The sequence below is a fragment of the Heterocephalus glaber genome, unplaced genomic scaffold, assembly GCF_053883595.1.
Source record: "Heterocephalus glaber isolate CG9 unplaced genomic scaffold, H.glaber_assembly_v1.0 deba00001600, whole genome shotgun sequence".
NCBI classification, from domain to species: domain Eukaryota; kingdom Metazoa; phylum Chordata; class Mammalia; order Rodentia; family Bathyergidae; genus Heterocephalus; species Heterocephalus glaber.
In genome coordinates this window covers 12126181-12149302 of record NW_028258372.1, presented here as the reverse complement: position 1 = coordinate 12149302, position 23122 = coordinate 12126181, and the positions used below count along the sequence as shown (strand labels likewise).

Below are 23122 nucleotides of genomic sequence, written 5' to 3'. Positions count from 1 at the left end.
TCTCAGTCCTCCCAGAGTGCTGGGATTATAGATGTGCACCACCACACCAAGCTTAATGCTTTTATTTTTTAAAATGGTAATAGATCAAGGATGTCCACTTTTATTTAACCAAGGTGGTCTTTTAATTTTGAATCACAAATATCATCTTCTCTACATTCTCTACAGCATTACTAATACAGTAGACCTTTGGCTTATGAACTCAATTTGTTTGCGAGGGCTGGTTGTAATTCATGTTGGTCAATTGAAGGCTCAGGCTCCTCTACAAGCCTTCAGAGTTTCTCTCCTGTATAAGTTTAGGCCACACTTTCTTCCAGGCAGATCTCAGTGTCCTTAGAGAGACACTGGCCCAGGATTTCTCAACCCCACACCGGAAAGGATGTTGTAATGTTCCTTCCAGAACTCTAAGGTTTAAATCTGTATGTGAGACCACCTGTAAGTACAAGCAGCTTCAGTTTGTAACTCAAGACTTTGGTCATAAGTTAAAACTAAAATTCCGCTCGTAACCCAAGGTGTTCGTATGTCAAGGCCAGTCATAATTCAAGGGTGCACTGTACATGCAAAATAAAAATGATTTATTCATTTCAGGAAAATCCAGCTACTTTTGTTGAGGTGGCCAATGTGTAACTTTAAATAGACCGTGTATTAAGGTTCAAATGTAGATTTTAAAAATCCTTTTAACTATTAAGTAGAAGTTTATGCAAGAATTAGGTACCTACAATATTGGTGGAAGTGCTAGAGAAGCAGGCTTCAGATAGGTCTCTAGGAATTAATCTAGAGCCAACCTGGGCATGGTGGCACATGTCTGTAATCCCGGTATTCAGAAGACTGTGGTAGGAGGATTGCAGCAAGGTCCAAGCCAGCCTGAGCTACGTAGTGAGACCCTGTCTCAAAAAAAACCCTCTAGAGGCAAGTAGTGGCCACTAGATCTGCATGAGGAAAATGGATCTTTTGTGTATCACATCTCTTTACCAAGTAGTTTCACATTCACACATTCAAAACTCCAGTAGAACCTAAACTGGAGGGATGTCTGCATAATGAAAGTTTCTGCTTTCTCATATCTGCGTCCATTAAGGCATACAGAAAGAAGGGTAAATAATAAGAGGAGCCTACTATAGTAGATTATAAATTGATTAGATTCTTTAACTTCTTTATTAATGGTATGTGCACATAATTGGGATCAAACCCAGAACCTCGTGCAGGCTATGCAAGCACTGAACTACACTCCTAGCCCTGAAGGTAATTTTTGCTTCTTGTTTCTCATAAAGCTGACCTGACAGTATTGTATAGCCAGAGAGAAAACTTGTAAAGAAATAAGTAGATGATTAATACTTTAGTGTTTCCCGCCAAAAAAATCTTACATAGAACAATCAACTGGTTCATTGCTGGTTTTGGTTCCTCTTTTGTTTTATAAAGGGATGTACTATACTCCACCACCACAGTGTGTGTCCCGCTTTGTCCGACCTCCACCATCTGCTCCTGAAGGTGGTCCTCCATACTTGGATCATTATTCACCCTACCTCCAAGATCGTGTTGTAAGCTCTCAGTATGGCACACAGCCTCAACAGTACCCAGCTATGTACCCACCTCACTATGACGGCCGTCGAGTGTACCCTGCTCAGTCTTACACAGCAAGAGAAGAGATTTTCAGAGAAAGTCCTATACCCATTGAGATTCCGCCTGCAGCAGTACCATCTTATGTACCAGAGACCAGAGAAAGGTACCAGCAGATGGAAGGTTACTACCCAGTGGCTCCTCATCCAACTCAGATCAGACCTTCATATCCCAGAGTATGTTGTATTTTTTTCTCACTACATGATCGGTCTTAATTTGATAACTGATTACAGTGATTCCTTACTTTTTTTTCCCCCATGGTAATAACGCTTTGATAAATTCTTTTTTTTTTTTTTTTTCCGGTACCAGGGATTGAACTTGGGTCCTTGCACCTGCGCAGCAGACGGCAAAACCACTGAGCTAAATCCCTGGCCCCTGATCAATTCTTTTTTTTTTAATAATAAAACTTCTTTATTTTTTCATAATTTGAGATTATTTTAAAAAACTATTAATTGGACCTCCTTCTAAGTAATCATTATTAGTTTGTGAACTTTAGATGGTTTAGATCTAATAGAAATTTTTGGTCTCTGGCTAAAAAAATCTAAATTTAGCTGTTTGGGAGATCTTCAGAGATTTGGTCAGTTTTGTTTTTCTTTGTTCTTTTAAGTCTTCATATTTGCAAATTGCTTCTAATTTAAAATATATGCTAGTTAAATTAATGTGTTCTGAAATTCTTTGTCAGTTTTAATTAATCTATTTTCAGGAGCCTCCTTATGGCCGACTTCCTCCTCCTCCACAGCCGCATCCTAGTCTGGATGAACTGCATCGTAGACGAAAGGAAATAATGGCCCAGTTAGAGGAAAGAAAGGTTATCTCTCCACCTCCTTTTGCACCTTCACCAACATTACCGCCTGCATTCCATCAAGAGGAAGTAAGCGCATATTTAGAATTATTAGTTTTTAAGAGGAAGTAAGCGCATATTTAGAATTATTAGTTTTTCTTTCATTAGTATTGTGTCTGGGTGTCCTGTTAAATTAATCTTTTTATCTATTCCCAAGGTTATGAAGAAATTTTTTTTTTCCTAAAGAATTATTTTATTTTATGTTTAGATCTACAATCCATTTAGAATTGAATTTTTGTAGAATGCGTTAGGATTTAAGATTATTTTCTCTGGGTTTTTTGTTTTTGTATTTGTTTTCTTTTTTTCCTTTAGTGCTGAGAACTGGACCCAAGGCCTTGCACATACTAGATAAATGCTTTACCACTGAGCTATATTCCCAGCCCAATATTCGTTTATTTTTCCCCAATAAGGATATCTCATTGACTGCACCATTTAATGAAATGAACACCTTTGCCTGCTAGACTTTATTCTGTCTTATCCATTCTGTTTTATCCATGTATTTGTTCCTTACACCAATACCACTTTCTCTTAATGTAGTTTTATTGCAAGTTTTGGATATATGGTGGTACATGTTTTCTAGTACTGTTCTTTAAGAATCAGCATGTTACTTTCCACAAAAGTATCTTGCCCCAATTCAGATGTGCATAAAATATAATATACTCTGGGTCTGAAGATTTGATACCCAAAAAGTAAAATATCTCATTGATATTTTGATATCTTGGATATATTTTATTAAATGAAACATTTTTTAAATTAAATTCAGTTGAGCTGAGGATTTAGCTCAGTGGCTCCATGCCTGCCTTGCAAGTGCAAGGTCCCTGAGTTCAATTCCTGGTACAAAAAAAATTAAATTCAGCTGGGCATGGTGGCACACACCCATAATCCTGGCACTTGAGAGGCTGAGGCAGGAAGTTCACCATGAGTTTGAGGCCAGCCTGGGATACATAGTGAGACCCTATCTCAAAAAACTAAAATAAAAGTTAAATCCACTTCTTTCTTTTTTTTTGTATCTGGGATTGAACTCACAACCTTGTGCTTGCGAGGCAGGCTTGGCACCACTGAGCTAAATCCCCAGCCCTATACATGTAATCTTTGAAAATTTCTTGTAGCTACATTAAAAATAAAAAGAAACATGTGAATAAAAAGAAATACATATATATGTATATGTATAAATATATAAAATGCATGCATGCTTACATTGTGTATATATATATTTTTTGGCACTAGGAATCAAACTCAGGGCCTTGCATGTATACATTATTGTAAAAAAAATTTCTAAAGATTTTGGATGAGAACGCTAGATTCTATGAACAACTTCTATTTAGTAGATTATCTTCATATATCCCAAAGGTTACGTTTTCTACATACAATGAAATCTAATTTTCATTGTTACGCACAGTTTTGACAGTTAGCAATGTTCTTTAGAAACATAATTCCAAATACAAAGGATGTAAAACATGCTCCTTATAATAATATCAAATCTAAACCTGGTGACAAAACTTCTTTGACTCATAAAAAGGATATATACTACAAGCTGAGGCACTATGTACAATGAGAAACCAAAAGATAATATACAAATATACAAATATATACAAATATATATATATTTGTACTGAATCTAGAACTGTCACACTGAGCTACATCTCCAGCCTTTTGATTTTTGTTTTTAGACATTGTCGAGCTCAGTTGCTCAGGCTGGGCACAAACTTGGGATTCTCCTGCCTTGGTTTCCAGAGTGCTGGGATTAGAGGTGTGCACCACCACACCTGGTTAGGAACTTTATATAGAATCATTTTACTGTCAATACAGAGCTCTGGATACTTAAACCTCAATTCTGATTATAAACAGCCAACATGTAGTTATACTAAATTTGTACATTTTAGCCAAATACGGTGGCACATGTCACTCAGGAAGGCTGAGACAGGAGGATCATAAGTTTGAGCATAACCTGGGCAACTTAGCAAGACCCTGTCTTCAAATAAATAGTGTGTATTTTAGATACAGCTCAGTGTGTGAAGGCCCAGCACTGCAAAAGGACAACAGAAAAATAAATTATAGGCCGGGGATTTAGCTCAGTGGTTCCGGCGCCTGCCCCGCAAGCACAAGGTCCCGAGTTCGATCCCCGGTACCAAAAATAAAAAGAAATTATAGATTTTAGCAGTACATAATATAGAAAGATTGACTTCTCCAAATGCCACTTTCTGTAATAACCATTGTCAGTTTAATATATGAATTTCACCTTTTTCTGTGCATGAACTAAGAAATTATTTTCTAAAAGTATTATTTAATAATACATCCTGAAAGCTGGGTGTAGTGGTGCACGCCTGTAATCCCAGCACTTGAGAAGCTGAGGCAGGAGGATCACCACAAGTTGGAGGCCAGCCTGGGCTACATAGTGAGTTAAAAGTCAGCCTAGAATACATAGTGAGACCTTGTCTCAAAAAATAAACAAAAAATAATACAACCTGAGGTTTTGTAGGTTTTTTTTTTTCTTTTCCCCCTTATTTGGAGATAGGTTGATGTTATATAGTTCAGACTGGCCTTGAACTCACTATGTCGCCCATGCTAGCCTTGAACTCATGAAGGTCCTCCTGCCTCAGCCTCCCAAGTGCTGGAATTATAGACATGTACCACCACACCCAATTCATTTATCTAATCCTTTTAATAGCTGTGTAATACATTATGTTTAACAGGAAGAGCACTCTTACATATTTTTGAGACAAATTCTCAGGTAGCCTAGGCTGGCCTTGAACTCACTGTATAGCCCAGGCTGATCTTGAATTTAGGATCCTCCTGCCTCATCCTCCTGAGCACTGTTGAAATTATAGGTGTATGCCACCCCCAACCCCTGCAGCAGAGAAGCACTTTTTTTTTTTTTTTTTGGTACTGGGGATAGAACTCAGGACCTTGTGCTTTCAAGGCAGGCCATGGCACCACTGAGTTAAATCCCTGGCCCCAAGAAGCATTCTTGTTAATAAGTAATGTGTTTTAAAAGCTAGCTGTTCTACATGAAGTTTTATAAATGGAAGAGAAATAAAAAAGAAAATGAAAAAAATTTTAAGTAGTGGTAGGACAAAGGAGGTTGTAAAGAAGAAACTTGAAGGTGTCATTTAAATAGGTGTTACTGAAGCAGCATACTCTTGTCAGTGCAGAACGCCAAAAATTACACAGAAAATAGACCTCATAAGTGTAAGGGGAAGTATAAAGCCTAAATTACCAATAGCTTCTAGGTATTGGTGTCTAGTTGTAGTGCTGCTCCTTCTTTGTAAAGGCTTGGTGAAATTACAACTGTTTCTATCATGGACTTGAGCTTATAAATTATTTTACATGAAAGCACTTTCAAAGTGTAAAATGAAATACATACTAGGTAATTGTAGAACTTAAGACAAAAATTAGGCATCTTTTTATTTCTGAATCATTATATGGACCTTAATTTATTCAAAATATGAACTATTATTGTTAAAGAGATTTCAGTAAAGAGTTGTTAAATCATCATCCACTGTATAGAACATGTAAATTGTGTATAATGTTGCTTACCTGAGATGTTACTGGAAGAACCACTGAGGCAGATCTAGCAAAACTAAGCATGAGTAAATCATCTCTGAAATCCTAGCTTGAAGGCTGGGGATATAGGGCAGTGGTAGAATGCTTGTCTAGCATATGCAAGGCCCCAGGTTCAATCCCCAGGACAGGGGGAAGAAATCCTAGTTTGAGTCCTTGAAAAATATTGAGGTACTTCTTTTTGACCTGCTAATAACAAAATATTAAGTCTAAAGACATCATTGTTTGCTTGTATTTATCTATTCCTGACACTTAAAAATCAAATAACTGTCATTTTATTGCTATAGCTTATTGTTTTAAGAAATTCCTTGTTGTCTCTGTTGTGTAATTCCTAGACCCTCATATTTTGTCTTTCTGGGTTTCTTTCTTTCTTTAGTTTTTGGATGACGAATTGAAGGTAGCTGGGAAATACAAAACAAATGATTATAGCCAATACTCTCCTTGGTCATGTGACACCATTGGCTCCTACATTGGAACCAAAGATGTAAAACCCAAAGATGTTGTGGCAGCAGGGAGTGTGGAAATGATGGTATGTGTTAATGACTAAGCCAGAATTAGTGCAAATCAAGACAAACCAAATAAATTTTTGGCTACTTTAGTTTAGGTGCAAATAATTGAGCTTTAAAAGTTTCAAATCATATTCTGCAGTTTAACTGTATTACAACTATATGGGATTTTTTATTTTGTTCAGGTATAAAGAACAACCTTCTGTTACTTATCTAGACAAAGAACAACATTTATTAGATTACAATGAAGATAGCAATTTCCCAACAGTTGGTTAGAGTCCAGGTTTAACTATTTAGGAAATTAATCAGGATCTTGAATTTCTTCAACAAATAAATTAGAACTTTTTCACAAATCCGAACTTTAACTGAGCTTGAATCTAGCGAATAAGAAGAGTATTATGTGATGGGCCAGGAATTTAGCTCAGTGGTTCCGGTGCCTGCCTCGAAAGCACAAGGTCCCAAGTTCGATCCCTGGTACCAAAAAAGAGTTTTAAAAGTGGCGATTTAGCTCAGTGGTTTTGCCACCTGCTGCACAAGCGCAAGGACCCGAGTTTGATCCCTGGTACCAAAAAAAAAGTATTACATGAGTCAGAATTGTAGCTGCTTAGCTTCAAGTGAGCAATGAGACATTGAAATATACCTGGATTGTTTTTGTTTTTATAATGAAAAGTAGTGTAACACCAATGTATCAGTAAGCCAACCTTAAAAATACTTTTTATTTTTCAAAGAATTGAAACTTTCCAGAAGTAAATCCTGCTGTAAATACTTTCCTCATCTCATTGTTCTTCCTCTCCCTTCCCCTGCCAGTCATAACCTCTATCATGAGTTTAATGCTTACTTACCATTTTAACAGAGTTTTTTTTTTTGAGTTGGGGCCTGACACTGTTGCCCCCCACTGGGCTCCAGTGATCCTACTGCCTCAGCCTACCTAGTAGCTAGGACTATAGAGCTTTGCCACCAAGCCTGGCTTATGCTGTTCTAAAAAAAATATTGTTTTCCATATTTATAGACCTCATATAAATTATATACTTTAACTTGCTTTTTTCTTTCTTTTTTTTGGTGCTGGGGATCAAACTTTTGAGGCAGGCGGCAGAACCACTGAGCTAAATCCCCGGCCCTCAACTTGCATTTTAGTGCTTTTTGAGATGTGTCCATATTTATACCTATACCTGAAGTTCATTCATTTTTAACTGCTTTTATCAGACATTGCATAACTCATATCATTCAGCAAAATATGTGACAGAAATAAATTATTGGATTTTTGTTTTGGTACCGGGGATCGAACTCTGGACCTTGTGCTTGCAAGGCAGGTGCTGGAACCACTGAACTAAATCCCCAGCCCACTTTAGAAATAAATTGTTACTCATTTTGTGTTGATGAACCTGGAAGCTATTTGTGACCTTTCACTTTTTGTGTGTGTGTTCTTTTGGTACTGGAGATCGAACTCAGGACTTTGTGCTTGCCAAGCAGGCACGGTGCCACTGAGCTAAATCCCCGACCCTTGACTTTTCACTATTCTGTACAGTGGTATAATGAAAGTTAATACTCGCCAGGTGTGATGCAGTCCTGTAATCCCAGCACTAGGTAGGCTGAGACAGGAGGATCACCATGAGTTTGAGGCCAGCATAGGCTACATAGTGAGTTGAAGGCGAGTCTGAACTACCTGGCAAGACCCTGTCTCAAAAAAACCAAAAAAAAAGTTAGGTTTAAAAGTGGTATTGCTGGGTTGAAATGGATGCCTTGATATTATTCTTAACTTGCTTGCCCTTTTTAACTGCGAAAATATTCCCTAGGTTAATATCATGTTAAAAGAAGACTGTTTCTTGGTAGTAGAAAAGATTTGGATGCTGATGCCACTATAAATGAAGGAAGTGATATCTATACTATAAAATACAAGTAGATGACAGCCCTCCAAAAATAACAGGAAACTGAGTTAGATCCCTGGCACCAAAAAAAAAAAAAAAAAAAAAAAGGAAGGAAAACAAGACAAAACAGGAAAGCAAGAAAAGAATAACAGGCCTTTTGTAGGCTGGGGGTATAGCTCGGTGGCGGCAGCATACTTGCCTAGAATATGTGAGGTCTTGGGTTCAATCCCCAGCACTGGAAAAGAAGAAAACAACAGAAGACCCTTTACTTTGATTTTTCCGTGGTGTGATTGAGGAAATATTGCTGTTAAGACAGATAACCCTTTCACTAGAATGACATAGACATGGAGTGAGGCAGGAACTCTTGCTTTATACTTTGCTTTCAGTTACTACATTAAAATAACATAAGTATTAGCAAAATAAAGCTAAGTCCCTTAAATTAGTATAAAAGGAAAGCTTTTGAATGTTTGAAAATCTAAATAAGTAAAAGAAGTCTAATCCATTGCTTTTCAAAATTAATGTACATACACATTAACTGGGAATCAAAGAGAGAGAGAAAGAGAAAGAGAATAAAATATACATAGAGATAAACTCGTTCAGTCATGTAAAATATATTTCTTTTGGTACTGGGGATCGAACTCAGGTCCTTGTGGTTGCGTAAAATATATTTCTTACTATGAGTATCAAAGGTTTAAAAATTTAAAAAAAATTTTAAATGTTTTACATGACAAAGGTTACTAGTGATCTTGTTCTTGCTAATAAGAGCATTATACTATTACTCAGTTATTACAGAGCTAGAGGAAATTATGTTCTACGCCCAAGGATGGGGTAGATGTCTAATTTTGCTTTTTTATCAGAATGTAGACACTAAAGGAATGCGAGACCAGCGATTGGATCTTCAAAGAAGAGCAGTAGAAACCAGTGATGATGACCTTATCCCATTTGGAGACCGACCAACAGTATCTAGGTTTGGTGCCATCTCTCGAACGTCCAAAACGATATATCAGGGTGCTGGCCCAGTGCAGGCTATGGCACCTCAGGGAGCTCCTACAAAATCTGTTAACATTTCAGGTAAGACTCAGAGGAAAGCTGATCTAGAGGGATCATATTCATGATCTTTACTGTTTGTGCTTCAGTAATCTTCCAAGGCAGTAATTGTCAAGGTGTTCTGTAGAATTATCCCTGTAAAAAAGGTAATTATAACCCAGGGAATTTAAGGGAGTAAACAAAAATTAAATGTCTGTATATTAAGATTCCCTATGGTTTTTTCTTTAAATAGCTTCATTAATTTATTAAGATAATGTATTCTCATTAAAAATATAAAAACATTTAGCAGGGAACAAATATCAGCACTACCATTTTGGTAGATATTTTTCTGGGTAGCTGTGTATGCAATATGGCTATACCTTTCTGATGATGAGTACCTTAGAAGAAGAATCAAACCTGAATTGCATCACACCACAGTAACTCATTGTCTTACAGATTATAGTCCATATGGAGCCCATGGTGGCTGGGGAGGCTCTCCATATTCACCCCATCAAAGTATACCTTCTCAGGGACACTTCAGTGAGAGGTATGAGTCATTCTTTTCTTGTACAGATCTTTAAAATTATTCAGCTTCTGGGCCGGGGATTTAGCTCAGTGGTTCCAGCACCTGCCTCACAAGTGCCAAGGTCCTGAGTTTGATCCCTGGTACCAAAAAAAAAAAAAAATTATTCAGCTTTTCTTACTTTGTTTTTCTTCTTTTTTTTTGGTACCAGGGATTGAACTCAAGTCCTCGCTTGCGAGACAGGCGGCAGAACCACTGAGCTAAATCCCTGGCCCCTTACTTTGTTTTTCTGATCAGTAATATTTCCACAAAATTAAAACTTCAAATTTTGTTTCATGCTGTCTTTCTTATGAAAGGGAGAGAATTTCCATGGCAGAAGTGGCCAGTCATGGAAAGCCCCTTCCGTCTGCTGAGAGAGAACAGCTCCGACTAGAACTGCAACAACTGAACCATCAGATTAGCCAACAGACCCAGCTACGGGGATTGGAGGTACTGGCCAATAGATAACTTCTTTATTCCAATTTTTTAAGTGTTCTCAGAAATTTTAGACAAAGGAATTTAACTCAGGAGGCTGAGACAGAGGAGGAATACTGGGTGTTCAAAGCCAGCCGAACTATATAATGAGACCCTGTCTCCAAAAAAAAAGAAAGTAAAAAAGAAAAAAGAGTCAATATAGGCCCGGCATGGTAGTACATACCTGCAGTCCTATCACTGGGGAGGCCGGGGCAGGAGGGGAGCACCATGAGATCAGGGCCAGCCTGAACTACGTAGTGAGACCCTATCTCAAAAAAAAAAAAAGTTAATATAAATGTCCATATCCATTCTTCAAATAATTCAGTACTAGGTTCTGTTCTGGGATAATAGGAAACAGAATTACTACCACCTAAGGGTAGAAAAAAATTCTCATTAGAAGTTTATTTTATAGGGCTGGGGAGTTAGCTCAGTGGTGCTGCCACCTGCCTTGCAAGCCCAAGATTCTGAGTTCAATCCCTGGTATCAAAAAAAATTTTATTTTATATTTACTGATGGCATATTTAAGATTATAATAAACAGTCTCTCTTTTTTTTTTTGAGACAGTCTCCTTTTGTAGTCTAGGCTGGCCTTGAGTTCACTATATAACCCTGTCTGGCCTTGATCTCAAGGCATTCCTCCTGCCTCAGCCTCCCAAGCACTGGGATCACAGGTGTGTGTCACACTCAGCTCAGTAAACAGTCTTTATCAACAGATCCTTTTAGCTTTTGCAGGGTTGGCTTTTGTTTTTGTTTTTCCTTTTTCTTGTTTCCTTGTTGACACTTAGAATTTTGGTTTAGCCAGGCATAGTGACACACCGGTAATCCAAGCACTCTGGGAGGCTCAGGCAAGAAGATTGCAAGTTCAAGCCTAGTCTGGGGAACTTTAGTAACTTAGTAAAATTCAAAATAAAAAAGGTGATCATGAACTTTGACTTTGTTTTTAAAAAGCCCCTTTATAAGAATAATAATACTTTCCATTTATATCGTTCTTAGCAGTTTATAAGTTATTGTCACATATCTTATTTGATCCATACTGTGTCCCTGACTATATGTCAGGTAGGTGGTACTGTCCCCCTTTTTGATTAAAGGATATAACTTTCTATCATAACAGAATGCTGAGCCAGGTATAGTGGTCACAAGGGAAGCTGAGGCAGGAAGGATTGCCATTTGTTCAAGGCCAGCCTGAGCTACTTAGTAAGTTTGAGGCCATTGTGTACAGAGCAAGACCCTGACTCAGAAGGAAAAAAAAAAAAATTAAAACAATGTTATACTTGCTTATGTTGGTCTTTAGTTCATTAACTTTTTAAATGTTTAGCTCTTCATTCCCATAAAGTGCATTACTCCTTATCCTTGAATTAAGGCTTTTTATTTTAATTGAAGTTGCGTGCTTTTGGTTTTGTTTTATTTTTGAGACAGTCTCGCTACATATTCAGGCTGGCCTTAAATTCACTATATACCCCAGGCTGGCCTCAAACTGGCAGCAGTCTTCTTGCCTCAGCCTCCTGAGTGCTGAGATTACAGCACTACAGTAGAGAAGAGTATCAGCACTACAAAAAAAAAAAAGTCAGTATTATTTGGAAGCTTGCCACATACTCCTCTAACTATATTAAAAATCCTTGCCATTATTGAAGTTTTATTAAAATAAGCTACAGGATTTACTTCAGAGAAAATTAACAAAAAAAGGAGAAAGATACCCATTTATTATTGACTTTTTCAAGTAAGAAAATAAAAACAGCAATGTATATCTAAGATGGAATAACTATTCATCAAATTTAAATCACCTATATTTTGTTCTTTTTTATTCAAATGATACTCAGATTGTGCCTTATAGCCGTGTTATTTTTATTGTGAATACTTGGATGATAAGCTTAAGTAGCTGTAGTCTGAGATGGGCCTGCCTGGTTATTTTCTTCATGGTGCGATGTGTGTTGAGTTGTGTATGTGCTTGGCTTTATGTACTAGGCTGTTAGTAACAGGCTGGTGTTGCAGAGGGAGCCAAACGCCCTGGCAGGCCAGCCGCAGCCCCCACCTCCACCTCCAAAGTGGCCTGCAATGATCTCCAGTGAGCAGCTGAGCTTGGAACTGCACCAGGTGGAAAGGGAAATTGGGAAGAGAACTCGGGAGCTCAGTATGGTGAGTGTTATTGGGATAACGGGGAAGGTGAAATAAAATCTAGGGTTATGTTGCTGTTCTAGAGTTCTGGAAATCATCTGGAGTGCATCCCATGCTCTCTGATGAGTGATTAAGTTTTAAAATAGTTCTCACCAGGTGTGGTGACATTTGTGATCCCAGCACTCAGGAGGCTGAGGCAGGAGATTCACTGTGAGTTCTTGGCCAGCCTGGGCTACAGAGTGAGTTCAAGTCCAGCCTGAACCGCATAACAAGAGCCTGTCTCAAAACAAAGAAAAAAATCCCCATGAAGATAAGCTCCCTCCCTGTTATATTGTTCCTTTCATTCCTGTTTGGTTTGAGTGCATTTCTTTTGTACAATTCTTGGCTAGCTTTTAAGGAACACAGGGTAGTTAATTGGAAATTTTAATTTCTGTTTCTACTGATTAAGGAAGCAGGTAGGATTTTTTTACTATTTTTCCAATATTATCATATTATGTAAAGATATATTTACCAAATAACATTCTAGTTTTTGCAGCCTTTAAATTATTGATGACATTGAAGTAAAATCACACTTTTCTGCCTCCACTTCATTGCACATGATGAACTGCCTCCCTGAAACCTTGCATTTATTCATATTTGCTTATTGAAATGTTACCTGCTTCCAAGGCCCATTTTGCATGGTATCTCTTGTATACAGCCTTTTCAGATTGATAGATTCCTATATCATTTGAACAATAATAATTATTAGCTGAAACTCTTATTTTATTCTACCACATATTAATGAAATTATTTTTCTTCATAAGTAAATGGCAATGTCCTTAAAGACAAGTCAGTTTTGTAATAATTTAAAAAGCTTATACTAAATAAATTCTTGAAAGTTGTAGCAAGGCTGATGCTGGAGAGACCTCAAAACCCTCTTCCAGGGCCGAGGATTTAGCTCAGTGGTTCTGCCGCCTGCCTCACAAGCCAAGGACCCGAGTTCGATCCCCGGTACCATTGTGCTGGCCTGATCCTGTTACTCCACTCCTTGGTTGATATTATGACCAATGCACTTTGCAGAATCTGAGATTTGTACTGTATCTGTAAATACACTAGATTAAAGCCAAGCAAACTACACAGTAGAAAGTAAGTAGTTCTGCCTTTGGTGGAGAACTAAGTGTTGCCATAGCTTGGAGGTGATGGTTCTTCCTAGGGTTGTTGTGTTAGAAACTTGATTCCCAGGCTAGTGACGGTGAGGGGTAGTGGGACCTTTTGCAAGTGGAGCCTATGGGAAAAGTGCTTGAGTCATTGGAGGTGTTGCGCTTGGATGGGATTAAAGTAGATCTTGTGGGACCTCTAAGTTAGCTGCTGCAAGAGGGAAGGATCAACTTGCCAGGTGTGGCTCACACCTGTAGTCCCAACAGTCTCGGCAGACAGAGGCGTGAGGATCGCTGACAGTTGGAGGCCAGCCTGGGCTACATAGTGAGTTCAGGGCCAGCCTGAACTACAAAGCAAGACCCTGTCTCCAAAAAAACAGTATCAACAAAATTAATTTTAAAGAGGAAGTTGTTATAAAATACAAAACAATTATTGATGACCTATTTTTATGAATTTCATACATTACACATTTTTCTCCTGTGTTAGTTTGAGGCCTTCTCTCCCTATTATCCAGTTTAGATAGTGAACAGGTGGTTATACTCTTGTATGTCTCTCTTCTGGTCTCCTTGTTTCTTTGGTTTTGCTATAAAACTGATTTCTGGATCAAGTTTGTTTATATTATTTATTTGGTCTGTCCCATTACCGCCATTAATTACAAGATAACTGACTTTATTTTCTTCTCTTTTCAAAGGAGAATCAGTGTTCTCTGGACATGAAAAGCAAATTGAATACAAGTAAGCAACCAGAAAATGGACAACCAGAACCACAAAACAAGGTTCCAGCTGAGGACCTTACATTGACATTCAGGTAAATAAAGAGCAAAATAAAATAGGAAGTAAGCAGGGCTGGGGATTTAGCTCAGTGGTTTTGCTGCCTGCTGCGCAAGTGCAAGGACCCGAGTTTGATCCCTGGTACCAAAAAAAAGAAAGGAAGTAAGGAGATAGATCATTCTCAGGGGGGGAAGGGGATCAAGAGATGGAGATAGGGAGGAGAGGGACAGGGATGAAGCAAAGAAATTGAGGTGTGTCGTATACAGGTACCAACTCTATACAAGGAATGTAAGCAATTGTATACTACACACGTGTACTAATAAACTTAAAACTGGGCCGGGGATTTAGCTCAGTGGTTTCGCCGCCTGCTGCGCAAGCGCAAGGACCCGAGTTCAATCCCCAGTACCAAAAAAAACCAAAAACCATATCTTGCTGGTATGGTGGCTCATGCCTATAATCCCAAGCTGCTTAGAAGGCTGAGGTAGGTGGAATGCAAGTTCGAGGCCAGCCTCGGAAGCCATACCAACTTGGCAAGACCCTGTCTCAAAATAAAAATTAGCACAACTGATGTGTGTGATCTGAGCATGTACACACACACACACACACACACACACACACACACACACACACACACACAAAAACATTATCTCAAAATAGTCCTGGGGTTGAATTGTCTGTTGATTTCTAACAAAATTTTCTTGTTATATTTTCTTCTTTTTTTTTTAAATTTTAAATACAGCCTTACTTTTTTTGGTTTTTGTTTTTGGTACTGGGGCTCAAACTCAGGTCCTTCTGCTTGCACAGCAGGCGATGAAACCACTGAGCTAAATCCTGGGCCCTAGTCTTTTGTTTTTAAATTATAACAGTAGCTGGGGGAAGTTAGCTCAGTGGTTCCGCCACCTGCTGCGCAAGTGCAAGGACCCGAGAGGTTTTTTTTTTTTTTGGTACTTGGGATCAAACTCGCTTCCTTGCATTTGCACAGCAGGTGGTGAAACCACTGAGCTAAATCCCCAGTACCAAAAAAAACCCCAAAATAGTAGCTGGACATGGTGACACATGGCTGTAATCCCAGCATTTGGGAGGCTAAGCCAAGAGAATTGCTGTGAGTTCAAGGCCACTAAACTACATAAGGAGACGCTGTCTCAAAAAATCAAATGAGGGCATGAGATCGTTCCGGGTGGGCCGGACAGTGGCTACTGCTGCTACTCCGCGACGGTCGCGCCATGGCGGACGAGGAGCTGGAGGTGCTGAGGAACCAGAGGCTGGCTGAGCTGCAGGCGAAACACAAGGATCCTATTGATGCAGCACAACAGGAAGCAAAGCACAGGGAAGCAGAAATGAGAAACAGTATCTTAGCACAAGTTCTGGACCAATCAGCCCGGGCCAGGTTAAGTAACTTAGCACTTGTAAAGCCTGAAAAAAACGAAAGCACTAGAGAATTACCTTATACAGATGGCGAAGTATGGACAGCTAAGTGGAAAGGTCTCAGAACAACGTTTAATAGAAATCCTTGAAAAAGTAAGCCAACAAACAGAAAAGAAAACAGTAGTTAAATGATCCCGCGTGGTTAAGTCAGTAGGAGAGGATCTGCTGAGTGATGAGTGCAGTGATCACACACCATAACCTGGGAAATACGACACCCATCCATCCACTAGGGACCATTTTCCACACCCAAAGCAGTTCACAGCAGACAGAAGCCTATCTTTGTAAGAAAACATTAAAACATACCACGACCCACCCCCCCCAACCCACAAATCAAACAAGGGGGAGGGGACTTAGCTCAGTGGCTCCATACCTGCTTCGAAAGTGCAAGGTCCTGAGGAGCTAAGTTCGATCCCTGGTACTGCAAAAAAATATATGTGTGTATATATGTGTGTGTGTATATATATACACATACACATACACTCATATAAAAGCAATATATGCGCAATGTAAACACAATACTAAAATCTTTAAAAAAAAAAATCAGAGCACACACACCCCTACTTATTTTTTCATGCTGGGATTGAGTCCAGGGCCCTCATACACACTTTCTGTTGTTACTGTTTTTGGTACCAGAGATCAAACTCGGGACCTTGTGCTTTCAAGGCAGGCGGTGGAACCACTGAGCTAAATCCCTGGCCTGATACACACTTTCTGTACCACTGAGCTACATCCTCAGTACTTCCTCTTATTTTAAATATTTTATAAAAAGTTGGAGGAAATTGAAAATTTTAGAAATAAACAAATTTAAAAATCATGTGTAATTGCAACACCCAGAGAATAACTGTTATCAACATCTTTCCTATCTTTTTAAGTGTGGAGACATTTGGCCAAAAATTCTCTCTTTTTTTTTTTTAAATGTTAACAGTGATGTACCGAACGGATCATCCTTGGCACAAGAGGATATCAGCCTCCTGTCAAACAAGACCAGCTCTCTGAACCTGTCAGAGGAACCCGAGGGCAGAGGGGATGACAGTGACTCCCAGAGATCGAGAGTTACTCCCAGTTCTGCTCCCTAAAACATGAGGAGTCCTGCTTTGATCTACTGCTCCTAATCAGCTATGGGGCACAGGGGTAAAAGAACAGATGACTTCTAAACTTTTTCTCTAAGAGCGGTCAGAGAAATCCAGGAAAAGCACCGAAGGCAATGTGCACAAACACCACTACTAAAAACAAACCCTGCACATAGTTCACATTAATGCATTTTTTAATTTAAAGAAAAAGAAAATTAGCAGTATCTGCAAGCAATTCAGATTAAATTTGTTTTTGTTCTGTGAATGAACTTTATTTTAATAACTTTGGACGCCTTGGATCCAGGGCTTTAAAAAAGAAGAAGATATTATATATACACTCTGTTTGATTAATTGTATGATCTTAATGAAGTAGGTTTTCTTGTACTTTGGTATTATTACATACCCAGTGTATAATTCCTTACCTCCAATCCTTCCTAACTCTCACCACCACATAAACTAAACCAGAAAAAAAGCACTGGCATTTCTGAGACTTCTGTGGTGGTAGAGGCAGTGGTAGACCAAGTTATTAGAAAATGTGCAGCAAACTAAATTTTCTCAGAGCTGTTCTGTGGAATTATTTCCTTTCTGGACCACTGACTTCAGGAATAGATTATGTTTTCCTTATGACATTGAAACTTTGAGTTCCTCATTTGCATGTTAAGGATCCTCTGCATTTTCTTAATGTAATCAAAGAACTGATCCATTGTTTACATTGTTTGATTAAATTTATATGAAGTTTATTTTAGGAATGTACTGGAACTTACTAGCATTGGAAATATGGAGCTGGTGTATTGCCTGTTGAACTCATGTTTATAATTGGAAACTTGGAGTTGTGCTTTCTGAATTAAACTTGCTGAAATCATAGGATAATTAACCATGTTTTAAAAACTAACACTTGATTTGAACCCAAAATTAATAGGTAGGAAAAAAAATTAATAGGTAGGAATACATTATTTCAGTGGGTATTTTTGTTTTCACTTTCAAAACCTAAAAGCATAAAATAAAATTCCTGTATACTGGAGCTCCTGGCTTTCAGAGATTTGGCACATACAAACTGAGTCTTAAGGATAGTTCATTAGGATTACTAGCATAAATAGGTAGTAAATAACCTAGCAGTCAGCTTTCATAGAACTAGCTTTCTAGCATTAACAAAGCTTCTTCATAACAGGATGTGGTTGCACCCACCTGTAAGCTCAGCACTCTGGGAGGCTGAGGCAGAAGGACTGCAAGTTGGAGCCCAGCCTGAGGGACTTAGTGAGACCCTGTCTCAAAATAAAAACTAAAGAAGGGGCTGGAAGATGGAACTCAGTACAAAGCCCCTAGATTCAATCCCTAGTACCTAAAAATGAAAAAAAAGTTTCTTCATGAGAATGTTGAAAAGAGTAAGGAAGAATGTTTTTATTATTTGGTTATGCTGCACATATTCTGATGCCACAAGTCTATACTTAACCCCTATAAAACGTTTACTGGGATTGTTTTTATAGTCACTCTTTCTCTCTCTCCATCCTATATTTGCCTTATATTTTCAATTCCCTTTCTGGATTATACTACTAATCAGAAAGCACTGGTTATGTAATAAGTTACTGCATTGCTTTGGTTGGGTAAAGCAAACGTTTATATTTTTCTTGTTTCTTATATTCCTAACCCTTAACTCCTGCTGAGGTCGTAACAACCTCAGTCTAAGCTCCGTACCCATCATATTAACTGAAACAAATGGGGGGGGGAAGGGTAATACAGTCCTGCCGTTGCCTACCAGTAGGAGAGTCCAAACAGAACACTCTTTTGAGTAGCAATTATTTAATTTGCCCAGTCAAGGCACCGTGTTTATATACTATTTCACATTGAATTTGATTATGCCCTACAGACCTGGCTGGTCAAGGATTTGATATACACATATTGGCTTGGGATTCGAGCTTTCTTTTTTATTTAAATAAAAATTTATATATATTATATATACATATATACATAGCTATATCTGTATATATATTGGGTATGTTTTACGGATTTCTTCGCATGAGCGCAGCTGTTGCGATAAAATGACTGATTGGGAGGTAAAAGCACTGAACGAAATTGAGGCATCTTTCTCAGTTGAAACATACATTTTCCTTTCTTTTTTTCACATTCATACATTTACTTTTTTGGCTTTTTTTTTTAACTTAAACCCTCTTAATTTATACTTTAAATACTTTGTTGGGAGAAGGAAAGAAACTACTGTTGTGTCTGACAGAGTCTTAAGAGTTTTCATTTCTCTGTGTAACTAGAAAAGACATAGGACCGGGGATTTAGCTCAGTGGTTCCAGTGCCTGCCTTGCAAGCGCAAGGTCCTGAGTTTGATCCCCAGTACCAAAAAACAAACAAATAAACAAACTATAAAAGACAAAATAATTGGCCTGTTAACTTCCATAGGCAGGTTTGGTTAGATCTTATTTCTTCTTTGGATATGTCAGATAATTTCTAAGTTTTATAAGCTGTTGGTTTACTTTGGAAGTTAGAGTGATTGATTCTGGAATTAGAAAATAATTTATGGATGTTCGGTTGGTTGAGATTCAGAAAAAATATAGTTACATTTTGAATATGTATTGATTGAGACTCCTAATAACTCAAATTCTGTTATTTTTGTTCTTATTCCTCCAAGTATGCTAGTGTCTTTCTTTAATTTCATTTGGGGCAACATAATTTTTAAATTGTAGTTTGAATTCTGGCTGTACCCTTTGAAAGTCCCATACTGTAGACACAGTCTGGCTGGTTAGGAATAGTGGTGTACTCCTCTGTTGTGTCTAATTCAGCTATTTTATATTTTAGATTGGTCATTCTGCCTAATGCCTAATGAAAAATTCTTACAGCTTTTCTAGTACCCACCAGCAGGTTCATGAATTCAATAAAACCCCCAAACTTTGGGATTTGGTTTGGTTGGTTTTGAGTTTTTCCTTTTACTTTTCTCTGATACACTCTGTACTATGAGGAGCCAGTAAGGATAAATAGCCAATTAAGGCATAACTAATTGACTCTTTACCTGCTTTTTAAATCCACATTCACAAAACATTGGTTTTTTTCTTCTGGCTTTTAAATTTTATTAGTGCCTTTAGAAACATTAAGACATGAAACCAATTAGATAGGTAATAGAATTCCATGATTTCTTATTTAAATATTAGTATCTTCTTAATAAAACTGTTTGCTTTTTCCTGAATTCAGAATAAGACTTGGACATCTCATATGAACATGAACACCTCTGAAAAGATTAGGTAGGAGTAATGAGCATTATGGTCATTCTTATTTAGATAACAAAGCCAGGGGTTTTATTATAGTGAGGAATATAAGTACTCTGGCTTACTCTGTTTTGAAAAGTCCATAGGCAAGAGTAGAAGAACTGAGTTAATAAGACATCCAGACACTATTTTCTGTCTTACATGTAGTTCTTTGGACTGATTTCTAGATACTGTCATAAGATAATGTGTAATAACTGCCCTGTCTTGGATAATATAAAGAGCCTAAAGTGACCAAAGATCTATTCTTTATTACTTTTCTAATTATAACATAGGTTTGTAGTAATATTACTCATATGATAAGCACTATTCTGAATGTCAACTACAAATATTCAGCTACTTAAAATGTATAAAAAATTTGGTACAACATTAATGTGATTCCTTTCTCCCATCTTATTTCCCTTCCCTTTTCCTATTTTTTTTCCCATGTATTTATTCTTTTGCCTAAAATCAGAAAATTGGTAATGTTCTCATTTCCTACTTTGAGTATACAGCTCCATCAGACTTTCCATGGGTCTTCAGTTTGGAGCTCAAAATTTAATTTTAGTTTTCCTATAAATAACTTTTTTTCCCTAATCCTTTTGCATTCCACAGTTTCCCCCTTGACTTACCCACTACCCTTCCCAATCTGTAACAGTGACAGTTTGCTGCCTCAAAACAGAGCATTCAAATGAATTCGCTTAGCCAATAACTTCTGTGAAGTTGCCTTTTCTAATGGTGTTATTACTCAGTGATGCACAAATGTGGTATTTGCCCTACTGGTAGGCAAACAAAGGTCTGGTTAAGAATGGTAACCTGCTGTTTTCTTTAAAGGAGAGCCAAAGACTTGTGCTTTACTCTGTTTTGGTTTGGGGGGAAGTAGTAGCCATTTTGATTGTGAAAACTTTTAGTGTCTGTGAGTTCATTGTACTGTTTAGATTTATCTAAAGTTAACTGTTATAGTTGGCCTTATAAAATGAAAAAGTGATGAAAATTCATTTGTTTTTCTAATGAATGTCATCTTTTACAATATTGTAAGTAACTGTCCCCACCTCCACTTTTCTTTTTTTTAATTTTTGAGATTATATTGTTGTGATAGCATCTTTCGTGTTTTTACGTTTTTTCACTTGTGCCTAAAGGATGATATACTATATGAGTATGGTTAGGTGATGAGACTGGATAATCTTAACCATGTAGCCAGGAAGAAATAGTTGAGTGTATTCAGTTTATATAACGAGTCAAAGAAACTAGATTCTTTGCACTAAAGAAGATTCAGTTACTGTTACTTATATACACAATGGTGATAGGGAGAAGTCTCATTATCTTTCACTTTCTTTTTGCTTACTTTAAAGGATTAAATAAAGCTTTCATATATAAAATCTATCTGTTAAAAACCACCTGTAATGATGATATTTCATGAAAAGAAACAGCCCAGTTACTTGCTAGGCAAAATTAATAACCTGTCTAGAAATTAACTGCAGTGTTTATTTACATTTTTATCCTGAAAGAGTCCAGATACGTTGAAATTTTAATTGAAACCATGTATTATCAAACAGATCTCTCCTTCAGAAAATAAAAATTAGAGCTACTAAACTAAAAATGAATTTTATTCTCAATCTTAGGCATTGAATAAACAAGTGTTGTAGAAGAATTGCAATTAATATTTTTTTAATTTCTCAGGTCAACTTTTGTGAGCCATTTCAAAAAAACAGCTATTTTTGTCATAGTGCACTTACTATTAATTGTAGTGAACAACAAGATTTGGAATTTTAAGATTTTCATTTCTGGTTGCTAAAGATGTTTTTATAAATAATAGATTCTAGTTGATAAGTAATACTAGCCATAATGTTAAGAATAAGGAACTCCCAGCACCAGGAATAAGTAAAATGCCTTTTTAATGTGTGATCCCAGTGAGTGGGATATTTGTTCAGTACTGCACTGAACAGAGTGGGTACAAGAGCCATTGGAAATCCTCCCATGATAAAAGCACTTAGCTCACCACCGGAATCCTTGATTTCATAGCCTCTCAATTTTCAGCCACACACTGAATTTCCCCTAAACTTTGTCCCTGAGCAAAACATTCCTAAAATAACCTTTATTTTCACAGGAAACTAAGGCACAATAACCCAAAATAGAGAACTTAAACCTCAAGACAATATGACATCCAAAAATGTGTATTTAAAAAAAAATAAAATCCTGTGGCATTTAATATCTTAAGGTATATACTAGATAAGGTGACTTACTTTATTATATTAAGGTCCCTCTGTTTCTAGATGGTTTTTCTGCTTGGTGTGTGTTGTTGTTGCTGCTGCTGCTGCTGCTGCTGCCACTGCCACTGCTGCTGCTGCTTAAACAGAGCTCACAAGTCTTTGGCATCCACTTTAGGTTATACGCTCAGAGTCATCTTATAACTGGAAACTGTCAGGTGGTTCCCCACCCCAGTCAGAGTATAAAAGAGTCAAGAAAAAGATGGGAATAAATGTTGGGTGAGTAATTGGTTGGATTAGGGGAGAGGGTTTTTCTGTATTGTTTTTTGCCTGATTTCTAAAAATCTTGATTTATTAATGTAATCTCTCTTCGTTGATTGGTTGCCATTCTTATAATTTCTGAACCATCTCATAAAATATTCTTCTGATTTAAAGACACTTAAAGCTTTTGGTTCTCTTTTTTACATTTTCTGCTCAACTAAGAGACTATCCTCAGAACAATTTTTTTCCAGATGCTTCACACCCTTTTCATCCTTTATCTTCTTCCCACCTGGGAAAGAAAGGAACTTGAAAAAAAATTTTTTCATTTTATTCATTGCTAATGGGGCCTCATTATCTTACATGATGACTCTATGACTTTTTCTAATGACAAAAGTGAATTAAGGGGGCCAGGGATTTAGCTCAGCGGCACAGCGCCTGCCTAGCAAGCTCAGG

General features: G+C 37.5%; 1 protein-coding gene across 4 annotated transcripts in view; it reads left to right on the top strand.

Moving 5' to 3' along the window:
- Window positions 1-22846, top strand: part of Rc3h1 (ring finger and CCCH-type domains 1) — a 97559-nt gene extending 74713 nt beyond the window's left edge. For 3 of the 4 annotated variants that reach the window (XM_087194335.1, XM_087194338.1, XM_087194337.1), the window contains 9 exons: window positions 1414-1787; window positions 2315-2482; window positions 6390-6542; window positions 9242-9455; window positions 9867-9957; window positions 10290-10422; window positions 12408-12578; window positions 14386-14501; window positions 16815-22846. In XM_087194335.1, the coding sequence (XP_087050461.1) occupies window positions 1414-1787; window positions 2315-2482; window positions 6390-6542; window positions 9242-9455; window positions 9867-9957; window positions 10290-10422; window positions 12408-12578; window positions 14386-14501; window positions 16815-16965 (1571 nt within the window). In that variant the 3' untranslated portion in view covers window positions 16966-22846. The remainder of the gene's footprint in view (window positions 1-1413; window positions 1788-2314; window positions 2483-6389; window positions 6543-9241; window positions 9456-9866; window positions 9958-10289; window positions 10423-12407; window positions 12579-14385; window positions 14502-16814) is intronic. The other variant, XM_087194336.1, reaches the window with a different exon arrangement.
- The last annotated feature ends 276 nt before the right edge of the window (window positions 22847-23122 follow it).